This window comes from Mus caroli, chromosome 8 (genome assembly GCF_900094665.2).
Source record: "Mus caroli chromosome 8, CAROLI_EIJ_v1.1, whole genome shotgun sequence".
Taxonomy (NCBI): domain Eukaryota; kingdom Metazoa; phylum Chordata; class Mammalia; order Rodentia; family Muridae; genus Mus; species Mus caroli.
The window spans coordinates 67,311,247-67,323,382 of NC_034577.1; the positions used below are offsets into that span (position 1 = coordinate 67,311,247).

General features: G+C 36.1%; 1 protein-coding gene across 1 annotated transcript in view; it reads left to right on the plus strand.

Moving 5' to 3' along the window:
• The window catches only part of Iqcm (IQ motif containing M), a 442,098-nt gene that overhangs the window by 138,650 nt on the left and 291,312 nt on the right, over positions 1-12,136 (plus strand). Inside the window, exons 6-7 of the mRNA XM_021170291.1 lie at positions 6,924-7,014; positions 11,656-11,735. Of these exons, the coding sequence (XP_021025950.1) occupies positions 6,924-7,014; positions 11,656-11,735 (171 nt within the window). The remainder of the gene's footprint in view (positions 1-6,923; positions 7,015-11,655; positions 11,736-12,136) is intronic.

The window sequence follows — 12,136 nt, forward strand, 5'->3', positions numbered from 1 at the left end:
ACTAGCTTCTACTTAGGGCAAGGGCTAAAAAACAAAACTTCCTATACTCACACAGACTGACCTCATCTAGCTCCACCCCACCCCATCCAATCAGAATTCACACACACTCCAGACACAAACTCAGGTCGGTCACCGACAGGCTGACAGGTCTGGATCATGAGGAACAGTCCATCCTGGCAGGCAGCCCACACATGCAGCCTCACTGCGCATGCTCTGGCAAGGCAGTAAACATCTTGGCCCATGCGGCCACACCAGCTTCTCGCACCTTGAGTCTCTGTTTTTGACTTTCATGGTTATCAACTGTTCAGTGACCTTTAATCCACATTCAAGAATTCCTTTCTCTGGAATCAATGATAATGATATATGAAAGTGTGATTCTCAAAGGCAACACTCACCTAGATTCCTATCATGATTTAATTAAAGACAGGCATCAGAGGATTTTTACTAGGAGGGCATACTATGACTCTTTAGTTAGGTGACCTCAGAGCATCTGAACTGAAGCTCAGATCTGAGTAACTGAACTGTAGCTCTATTTTTTGTTGTTGGAGAGGATGATTCTTGGAAGATCAACTTATTCTTACTTCTTCTCTCACTTGGGAATGCTTGTGATCTTGATTACAAAGCTAAAGGATACATGCCATTCTCTGTCTTGTGTTTATGAGACAATGAAAATAGCTTCGTAGTGCTTCCATTGGAATCATTAAGTTATATGTAAGTGATTTTATTGACTAGAATTAAAGAGTTCTAAACTCAAGGTTAGTTACTGTATTCCTAGTACCTACCCAATGGCCTGTCATAAGATAGTCATTCAACAACTATTTTGAATACTGAATGAGTAACTGGAGATGTATAAAAGCAATCTCTGTCCTCAGGAAACCACCAAAGAGTTCACTGTCTAGTGGAGAATTGGCATTCTGTATAACACACATGTGCTAGAAATTCCAATAGTGAAAATCATATGACATCCATCCAGCCCACACAGTGGAATGTGAAATGTCAGTAAATCACAATCTGTCATTCTTGACTAATGAATCTGTCTATAAAATTTGTAACATTTTTAAGTTCTACATTTTATTAAAATTACTTTGTATGACATGGAATACAATTTAAGTAGCAGGTCTTGAGAAGAGAGAAACATGAAAGACTATTTTATAATCTGTAAATAGTATCTCGTCTTCTTGCATGAAAAAGATCTGATTTAACTAATATAAGATTTTTATAAAGCCATCTCTGAAGAAAAGAGACCTCAAAGTTCTTGTAGCCCTCTTGTCTTTACCACAAGCTGTCTCCTCTATGATGATTTCCTGAATGGGTGATACATGCTATGGAGAGCACAGCTCCTTCATGGTATCTTACTCCCAAACCATTCAAACTGATTTTAGAAAACTAAGTCTTAGTGACATTGACTCAGTTTAATTCTTGAAACTGTTTTTTACATTATAAATGGGAACTCCTGTGGTGGGGGCAAGGGGTGGGGTGGAGAAGAATAAATATTCTTTACAATTGTCAGGGAGAAATGAGTATTTTTCCCTTTGAAGGAGGTTGAAGTAAGTATGTATGCATGTGTATCTGGAGTATTGGGGAAAATGAAAGCAGTTAGTCTATGTCATTGGCAAACGTAATATTAAGATAACATAACTGAATAAGAAGTTTTAAATATTTCATTTATTGATTTTTTTATACTAAATGTTTAACAAATGTGCTGTTTTATAATTAGGTGTGCAGATGATTCAATGTAAAGAATTCCCAGTCAACACTATTCTAAAGCTCTCGTTATTATAAAAGTAAGGAGGGTCAGGTGAATACTGTAGGTTAGGCCATGGCTCAGATCCTGTGGGTGCAGTGTGGAAATGTGAATGACTAGCAACATGAGAAAGTATCTCAGGCATTTCTTTATTCAGCACATTGTTTTTACAGAGCACCTGAAAAGTACAAGTGGAGAAAACAGAGCAAATGCAGAGTATCACCTTAGGGCAGGGTCAGCATTTGAAGTTTGGTGAAGTCCTGTGTGTCTCAGGTGGCCTTTAGCTCCCAATTGCCTTGGCCCTTAAATGAGCAATGTTCAGAGAAAATACCTGTGGCCCATGTAAGCTGGTTGGTTAAGTAAGATGCTCTTTGAGCTGATCTTTCACATTTGCAGGATGATATTAGTAAAAGATCAAGACATAAACAAAACAAAAAAGAAAGAAAAGAAAGAAAAACAGCATCAGCAACTTCAACAATACAACAACAACAATAACAACAATACATAAACTCACTTGTAGAGGGTGAAAAGAAGCTATTGTTTTTGCCTTAACTCCTAGAAAAAAAAGAAAATTATAGAATTCATAACCACCCCAGGATTGAGTCAGAATTCATATTATCAGTATTTTAAAAATCTATAATGTGAGAAATTAAAGTTATAGTTGAAAATGCCATCAACTGCCTGCAAGAAGCAAACACAGATATATTTACAGGGCTATATCTTAATTACACCTTATATTCAGCACATGTATTCAAATTTCTATGAAATATGTATAAATAATTTTCATTCTTAAGAAATATTAGTTGTAAATAATCATTATTTGTATAGAATATGAGTTTGCAATGTAAGAAATTAAATCTCATAAGGAAGTAAGTCACCAGGGGAGAGTTGAGTTATCTTCTCCTCACAAAGACCATAGATACATAAATTATCAGGTAAAGGATAAAAACAACTGAGGTCAATATATATGCATACACACACACACACACACACACACACACACACACACAGATGAATGAGCAACAGACTATAGATCTAGCTGAGAAGGTTTGATGAGGAACTAAAGGAACCTGTAGGAGTTTAAGTATGATACTGAAAGTAGAATTAGTAAACTAGAAAGCACAGGGCAGGAAAAAGCACAGAGGTAAAGAAGAAAGATGAAAGGTGGAACTCTGGAGAATGTGTTGAGTTTTAGTAGAAATGAACTTCTGACTTTTCTAGCAAAGAAACTAAGTAGAGTGGGGGAAAGCCTATTAGAAGAGGTGCTGAGCACTGCTTCATGCAGCCCTGATTCCATGTCGGATGTGGGGAAGGGAAAGGAACAGTGAGCAAGCAACAGTGAGAGACCATGGTGATGGACAGCATGGTATGGGGGCTGCCTTGGCTCTGCTTGGCCTAATCTGCAAGTTTTTGGCATTGTGAACATAGAAAAGAATTGTGATACAAATACAAAAAGAAATTAATATGTCCATAGTAATATTCAAAATGAGAGCAAATGATGACATTTTTCTTACAGAGGAAGCCAGCTTATAAACGATTATTATATAATAGAATTACAGCACAATTCTACTAGTGAGTGTTTTGGCACAAGTTATTAGTGGATACTTAATTGTCTTTCAAAAAGACATTTTGGATTAATTCATTTATATGTTAGAGTATCAGCCAGAGATTGATAGCAATCAAAAATGCTTCCTTGTAGAAGGAAGACTTGTCAGTTATACCTTAATCAAAGGGTCACATTTAACAGCAGCCTCTGAAATGATTTAGTGGGATGATGCAATGCTATTGTCAAATTTTAATTTAATTTTAGGGAAATCACGGGAAAATAACTAGAATGCAGATTGTCTTTAGGGGTGTTCTCTCAAGGACAGGGTGAATTCTCAGTGAGTAAAGTGGAAGACCTGAGTTAGGGCTCACAGCATCCACTTAAAGGCTGGGCCCTTTAGTGACCCTCTAAACTTTCAGAGACAAGCAGATTCTGGATGCTCACTGGCCAGTCAGTGTAGCTGCAATGACTAACTTTAGGTTCAGTGAGAGATTTCATCTCAGGTAGGTAGGTAGGTAGGTAGGTAGGTAGGTAGGTAAATAGAGTGGAGTATCTATAAATGTGATTATTATCTGTGGCCCTTACATGTGCTCACATGGCCAAATGCACCTATCCTTATCTGTGTGCCCTTCTACACACAAATTAAGAAAAGTGCATATTCTTCCAAAACAATGTAACTAGTTGACATGAACATTCTAGGTCAGTGCTGCATAGCTGAATGACTGTGTAAACTGCAAATGTAATTTAAAGTTTCAGTAGCCATGTTAAAAAATCTGCAAAATTAATGCCAATGTTATAATTTAATATCACAAGAGAAAATTATTTAAGCATGTAGTTAACTTAAAACTAGCAATTAGAATGTCTTTATCATGAATCTTAGAAACCCAGAATATATTCAATGCTCATAGTATATCTTAATATAAGCAGCATAAGAGGCATGTTGGAGTTATGTGCTCTTGAGTATCATTATGGACAGGGTAGCTCCAGATTAGAGCTGCTCTAAGAGGCATATGTGATGCTCGATTAAGTGTGGACAAGGGGAAAGCATGTGGAACATATATTTTTGGAATAATTAATAGATTTGAATATAGGTTGTTCATTAGATAACTGCATAAAATGCCCACTTAAAGAATATTTGTTATTGTGTGTGGCTGAGCATGACTTTAATCCCAGCCCTTAGAAGGTGGAGGCAGGCATATCTATGTGAGCTCAAGGACCAGCATGGTCTACATAATGAGTTCCAACTCGGCCATGGTTAATAAAGAGACACTGAATAAAAAATTACATAAATAAAAATATTTTTCAGTGTGTATTATATGTCATATATGTACAATGAAGTAGCTATGCATAAAACATCAAATCATGAGGTACTTTTTATTGATTCTTAAAATGAATTATATATGCATTTGTATAAGTTCGCACAGATGTCAGCAGGGTTATTTTGTTTGCTTGAAAACTAAACAAGGACGTTTTATTAGATAACTATAAAACAGTGTTCTAAATGATTTTAATTATATATATTTTTAGAAAAATATAGAATATTGTGAAAAATTGACTGCACATTGATTTATAAAGCAGAAACCAACACATTTCAGCTATCTAGAATTATATAAAATCTGTTCTTTAATCTGTTCTCTAGCTGTGAAATTATATTAGGAAACAACACAATGATAATTTAGAATTCCAGAATTTAGAAGTGAAATATTTATAAAAGGTATAGAGGATAAATTGGAGGGTATATGGTTGAAGGTGGGAATCTAACTGAGGAAGCTTGTGTAAGGTTCCAAGCTTGTAAGGTACATGGCAAGGGCCTGCAGGAGGCAAGATCAAGTGGACAGCGTGGGCAGTATTTAAAGAATAATTGTATAAGGAAGGGATTGAAAAGGAATTGATTTGTGATGCTTTCCCAGATGGAAAGTACTATTGTTAATTCTGAAAGAGCCATGCTGATTGGAATGGAGATAGCTGGTTACTCAGAATTGGAACTCAAGTATTGTGAATGCAAGATGCATAAACCTATGTGCCAAACACACGTAGGCAATAAATATAACCACAGTAGTTGGATCAAATTATTGAAGTAGAGAGTTAGGAAGTTGTCAAGGAGAGAAAGAGAATGTGGAGGAACATCACCAATAGCTTCTGATGGTATTCTGAGAGAGACAGGTGAGAAGACATTAGAACGAATGATGCTGACTGGGTAGGAGCCTGACGTCATGTGACCTGCGAGGGGAGCAGGGCAAATCCCATTGGCTCTTCTCATGTCCTATGTACGTTCTACCTGATTTTATTGTAAATTCCCCAATGGTCTTCAGTACTCCTCCACTTTCATTTCTAGCTTCTCCATCTCCTTTCTTCTAATTATTTCAGTTAACTGATTTATAACTAAAGTTATAAAACTAAAATCCTAAAGTTTTATAACGTCAGTTCAAAAGCAAGATTTTACATAAAGAGATGGTTACAAGTTCAAACATATTATGACTGTCAGAAGCAGCCAGGAAGTCCATTGCCCAGTTTAAGGGAAGCTAATCAGATATTCTGGCAGTTTGTCATGCTTAATTGTCATCTGGCCCCTCCTTTAATTCTTTACTGAGTTGTAGGAGTAAAATGTCATGTATTCTGAAGTTTGGAAGCAATCTTACATGATTTGGTTAAAAGGCACTGCAGAGAACTTTAACTGTCCAACTTCTGTGGGTTACGAACAGTAGTTCTGAAGTCTGCTGCCCCCATTCCTGTACAAATACAGTACTCTGCAAAAAGCCACTATGCTGAGGCTCACACGAGGTAATTCATAGGCCAACTCTAGCGACTCAGTACTCAGAACATTATCAGAAAAATATTAGCATTTCGTTATCAGTTTCTTCTCTAACTTAATGTTCTGTGTCATACTAAACTACATAATTCATTCTAGTGCATTCCAGTCTATGTTGGCATTAAGACCCCAAAGCCGGACATCTATAGTCTTTATGATGTATGAATCATATGCCTCTGTATCTTTTAATATATCTAAGCTGAGAAACGAAAAGTGCTTGGTAAAAAACAAACATATTACTTTTGTCTTAAGCTTAACCCTATTAAATGAGGAGATTTTTGTTTCTGTTAATTAATGACTTGGTAATTTATTTTAAAACATCAGAGCCTCCTATATAAACTAAATTTTATGATAATAAAGACAGTGATATGAACAGAAGTGCTTTTTATGCATGGGCATGTGCTATGTTGATGCAGGCATTTTTCTTTTTTTTAATATCTTTTTATTATGTATTTTCCTCAATTACATTTCCAATGCTATCCCAAAAGTCCCCCATACCCTCCCCCCCACTTCCCTACCCTCCCATTCCCATTTTTTTTTGGCCCTGGCGTTCATTTTTCTAAGATCTCTTTTTTTGATATATGCTGTTCGTTTACAGTTTACTTTCTAGCACTAAATTTCAGTAATTACAAAAGGTCAGAGTAACATAGGGTAAGGGAAAACCATTCAAATGTGTTTTTTGAGTAACGATGTGCTAGTAATTTTTGAATAATATCGTGTCTCCTATTTTAAAAAAAAGTTTGTAATTTGCAATTCAATCTAAAAGTACATTTTTTTTTGGAAACTATAGTAGTTTACAATCAAAGTTTTTTTGTTAATTCTAGAAAAAGTTAAACTGGGTAAAATAATGAATGATATTGAATCCGTGAGTAAACAAATGGAGATGGAGAAGGAGATGCATCTCAGGAAGTCCAGGTACTGTGGGATTATCTAACCTAGAGAATGCGGGGGGGGGGGGGGGGGGGGGGGGGGGGNGAGGAGGAAGGGGAGGAGCGGGAAGGAGGAAAGGAGAGAGATAGACAAAAACAGAGACAGAGGAGAGAAACAGAGAGAGAGAGAGAGAGAGAGAGAGAGAGATTGAGAGGAGAGAGGGAGGGAGAGGAGTAGAGGGAAGGAGGGAGGGTCAGGGGTAGTGAGGGAAGGAAGGAGAGAGACAGAAACAGAGAGAGACAGACAGAGAGAGACAGAGACAGAGAAACACACACAAAAAGAAATTGATTCTTTTCCTCTTTGACCATATTCTCTGACCAACGGCAGTGGTTTCTCAAACCCATTAATACCCCATGCATGAGGCTAATTTATTTTTCTGCTCCAGTCCCAAAGCATGTCAATTATCAAAATTTTAGTTTTCAGTTCAATTAACTTTTGAACTGGAGGATGTCTGAGTAGCTAAGCAAACCATCTGGGTTTTACAGTGCAGAAGCTCAAATCCAATTTGTGTCTTTCTTGAAAAAAATGCCATATTTTATGATAATATTACATAAGTTTGGAATTTTAATAACTCCTTTGCAGCAATTAGGGAACAGAATAACTTAAGATTTTTCCCTTTAAAAATCTAATAATTAAAGGTTAGTTTTTCCGTAGCAGACGGTGAGGGTGATTCCACAGAATGCGGCTGAGATGCAAGGATTTGCAACCTTGCTTCTGCTCTCCAGTGTGCCCGGATATGGGTCAGCTACTCTTCTGGATTAGTCTACTGAGTCATACCATCTTCCAGATACTTTTACAAGGGTGTGCGTGTGTTTGTGTTTATGTGTGTGTGTGTGTGTGTGTGTGTGTGTGTGTGTGTGTGCTACCCTAAGGCCTTAGATAAAACCTCCAACTGCCCTAAGCACATATATTTGAGAACTTTTACAATTTAGATATTCTCTGTTAAAACGCTCTCTTTTTAAAAATATACTTTTATTAGATATTTTCTTCATTCACATTTCAAATGCTATCTGCTTTCCTAGTTTCCTCTTTGAAAATCCCCTATCCCCTCCCTCTTTCCCCTGCTCCCCAACCCACCAACTCCTGCTTCCTGGCCCTGGCATTCCCCTAAATGCTCTCTCGATGGCTTATTTTACAGCAATTTATTAACACAACATGTTAAGAAAATTTCAGTAATTGGCTCAATGTATAAATAATACAAATTGGAGGAAATCCTATTTTGCTTTTAAAGAATATCTTGCCTTCCAAAAGCTGTGTCACAAATTGTGCTTAACACCAGAAGACCCTTGACCGGTGTAACCATTTTCTTTGCTTAAATCTGTTTCAAGTCTCAGATTTGAACAAATGGGAAACATGCACAGCTTCAGGGCAAGAAGTTTGGTTTTATTTATGATTAGGGAAGATGCAAATTATAAGGAAAAAGTTATTATATTGAAAGATTAATTTAAAAAATTTCCCTTTTCTATCTTCACTCTATTTAACTCAAGATTCAGGCTAGTTAACTAAAGTCATGGCTGTTGGAAGACTAGTTAATAAAACAGACAGTTTAGTCTATCCAGCAAACTTTTAATAACTAGAAAAGTTAACTCAATTCATTTAAAAATCATTCTTCGTTTATTTTATGAAGCCTGTGATCCGAGGAACATTAACAGTGATTTAGGGACAAATGAGCACTTGTCAGTGATAAACCTGAGTAAGAATAATGTTTTCATTATGGTGCCTTTCTCAGTAGGGTTAACTGTTTCTCAGGGAATTGTCTCTTCTGCAACTGATAGAAGATAAAGGTCTCCTAATACTTCCTAATTCCCATTTTTACATGAAAACATGTCCTGTTTAATGACAAAGATCAACACTCTTTGAAAGTAAGGGCAGGAACATGTACTCCAATTACAGCCCGGGGCACATAAAGCCAGAACTTATGCTGGTAGGTTGTTCCTACCTCAGCAGTTAGCTTCATGTTGTTAATGCTGCTGTGTGATGGGAATGCAGACAGACAGACAGACAGACAGACAGACAAGTAAGTGCTTTAGGATATGCTGATTCAGGTTTTTTGTAAACCTGTATTTCGGCAGATTTTTTTTTTTTTAAGAAGATATCAGGTTGAGTTTTTTATTGAAGTCTGGCTGTTCATATAATGCAGAGAAAGCTTAACAGAGATGCTGTAGGTAGCAGAAAGAAAAGAATGAATTCAGCCCGGTGGACAGGTAGAGGATTGCTAACAGGTTTTCAGACTAGATTTTAGGGGTGGTTCTGTCCAGGTAACATAGAGGCTTATGGGGAGGTTTTTTCCCTCTCTCCTATATTTCCTTTCAAGATGACTTGGAAAGAAAGCACATATGGTTAAGATGACCAATAGCATTTTTACGTAGATTATAAAAACATTTACTGAAGAAAAGAAAAAAATGGCTAAAAAAATAAAACAATATCAAAGAATTTTGTAAACAGGTGATGCTTTAATTCATCTACAGTTTTCTATTTTTGTCCTGCAAAGAGCAAACAAAGAGGGTTCTTTCCTCATTTTCATGTTTTAGCTTAAGAACGTGAGACATTCTTTATCTTCAAATTTTAAATGAAAGATTATCATTCATAAAGCATCCTGGTCTTAGGATGGTAATGGTGGACGTGGATACATTCTAAACGTTACTTTCCAACCAAGACAAAGCTGCACTGACCTACTCACAAGTGCTGACCTTTGCTGCTGTCAGTGACCGCCAGTGCATTTGAAAGCATGGCATCTAGGTTTCTGCCTATACATTCTTGGAATCCAGGCAACTGAGCCTAAACTTTGACCTCTGCTTTGTCACCACTGAGATTCTTAGGCTGTATTTGACAATCTAAGCTTAGGTCTTCTGACCAGTTCAATAACAGGACCATGATGAAGTGCCTATTAGAATTCCTTGCGCTTTTGTTCTTCACCTATCCTCAAAAGTGCGATTATTATTGGCATGCCTTTCACTTGGTTGAAACACCTCTGCATTATTACTTAATGCTTTTCAATTCTTTTTGCTAAAATAGATGATTTTTGTTTCAATTTTTCATTATAGAAGATTGTTGAAAAAAATAATCATTTTTTTCTAATTGAAAGATTAAATACTTAGCCATCGTCTACATAATAGAAAGTAAACTGACCAATACATGAGTTTAACTCAAATTTAGTAGGTTATAAATGAATTCTAAAATTTCAAATGGAATTATCCCAGTCCTTGAGCAGATCCTTGGATATGTCATATGAATAACAGAAAGATGAGATGAGTTAATCTTGTAACTTATTTACTCTTTATTTAGTGCCTACATCATATCTAATAGCAAGCTCTGACCAAGATTGTCATAGTCTCTTTTCCCCATACATGTTGTTTTTTTCCTCTCAGAAAAACATCTTAAATACTATTACCTCTGTAATACTTACATAACACCTAGGCAACAATTCCATGTCTAGGCATTTATACCAAACAGGTCATTGAATTGGTGTACAATTGAGAATGCCCAAAGGTTTCTGAGCCTTTTTTTTAAATGGCAAAATAGTGTGAGCACCCTAAACATCTATTAGAAGACTGATAAATCATTATTATATTCAATCCATATAGTACAACATTAAATAATGGTCCAATATAACAGTAAGCATCTATGTATGTTAATGAAGATGTCCATAATATAATATTAAGTGCAAAACTACTTAGAAAGTTCATTTACATTATATGCACATAAACATTAAAATGGTATGAATATATTATCCAGCTAACCATGTCAAATGAAGTTAGAATAAAATAGCATATTATAATTAATTAAGTCTGACCTCAAATTATGGCTCCACCTATTTCTAGTTGGGATAATCTGACCTAATAACCCCTATGCATTTTATTTCCTTTATGTATAAAATTTGTAAATTAATAGTTGCAATTGTTTGTTGGGCAAAATAAATTAGGACATAGAGAAGACATAAATAATACCTAGTCTATGAGAAACTATGTTTTCTTTCTTCTTTTTATTGGATATTTTCTTCATTTACATTTCAAATACTATCTCAAAAGTCCCCTATCCCCCTGCCCCTGCTCCCCTACCCATTCACTCCCACTTCTTGGCCCTGGCTTTCCCCTGTACTGGAGCATATAAAGTTTGCAAGACCAAGGGGCCTCTCTTCCCAATGATGGCCGACTAGCCATAAGTTTTCAATGATTAGCAAAATACTGAATTGATGAGATTAGAGATGTTTCTTTTCTTTTGGTTATTTACATTTTCTAAACTGTCTACGTTGTCCTTGGCTTTAGATCCTACAGACAGATCTGTTTAAATCTTTACAAGGGGTATTAGAAAAGCATGACTTAAGAATCTCTTAGGAAACAATAAAAAAAATAGACATAATGCTTATTTTTCTGACTTCTGTTAGGCAGGGCTTGCTCAGAAGGGAGATATTCCTGGTGTTTACCCACACTCACAACCAGCAAAGTTTAATATTATTCTTTTAATAATGTTTACTATGCAGGGCACAGAGGATGCCACAGCTCTAGTTCTGTTGTCAGGAGTACCTGAGACTAACATTTAATCCTGTGATATGAGGTGTGGGGGCTTGTGCTACCAAACAAGGGGCACAGAATGACTCAAGTTATATCTCTTATGTTTTGAAAACAGAATGTCGGAACCCTTCCATTCCCACATGAGCTTGCCTTTGCATAATCTGGCCTCTTCTTTGGGACTTCTGAAGGAACTTGGTGAGTTTCACTGGACAAAAGCTGGGAGCAGTAGTGATTTTCCGTATAGAAACCAAAGAGTTGGTATTGAGCAAAGTCACTTATTATTTCATCTAAAACACTGTGTCAAAAGAGAAAAGAGATTTGGGGGACAACTAGTGAGAACTAATTTTTGTTACTTTATTTAAATCTGAGAAGTTGGATCTTTATGAATATAGAGTATTGTAGGAAATTATGAAGATAAGTTCTTAGGATTAAAAATGAGTTTTCAGTAATAATTTTCTAAATTACTGTTTTTTAAAATATATAAAATTTCTTCAAAAGAAGCCGCACATGACACTTTAAAGTCCATTAAGCACAATCAGAAAGTTTGGAACTTAGAGACTATTTTGAAGACTTAGTAGCAGTATTGACTTAAGGAA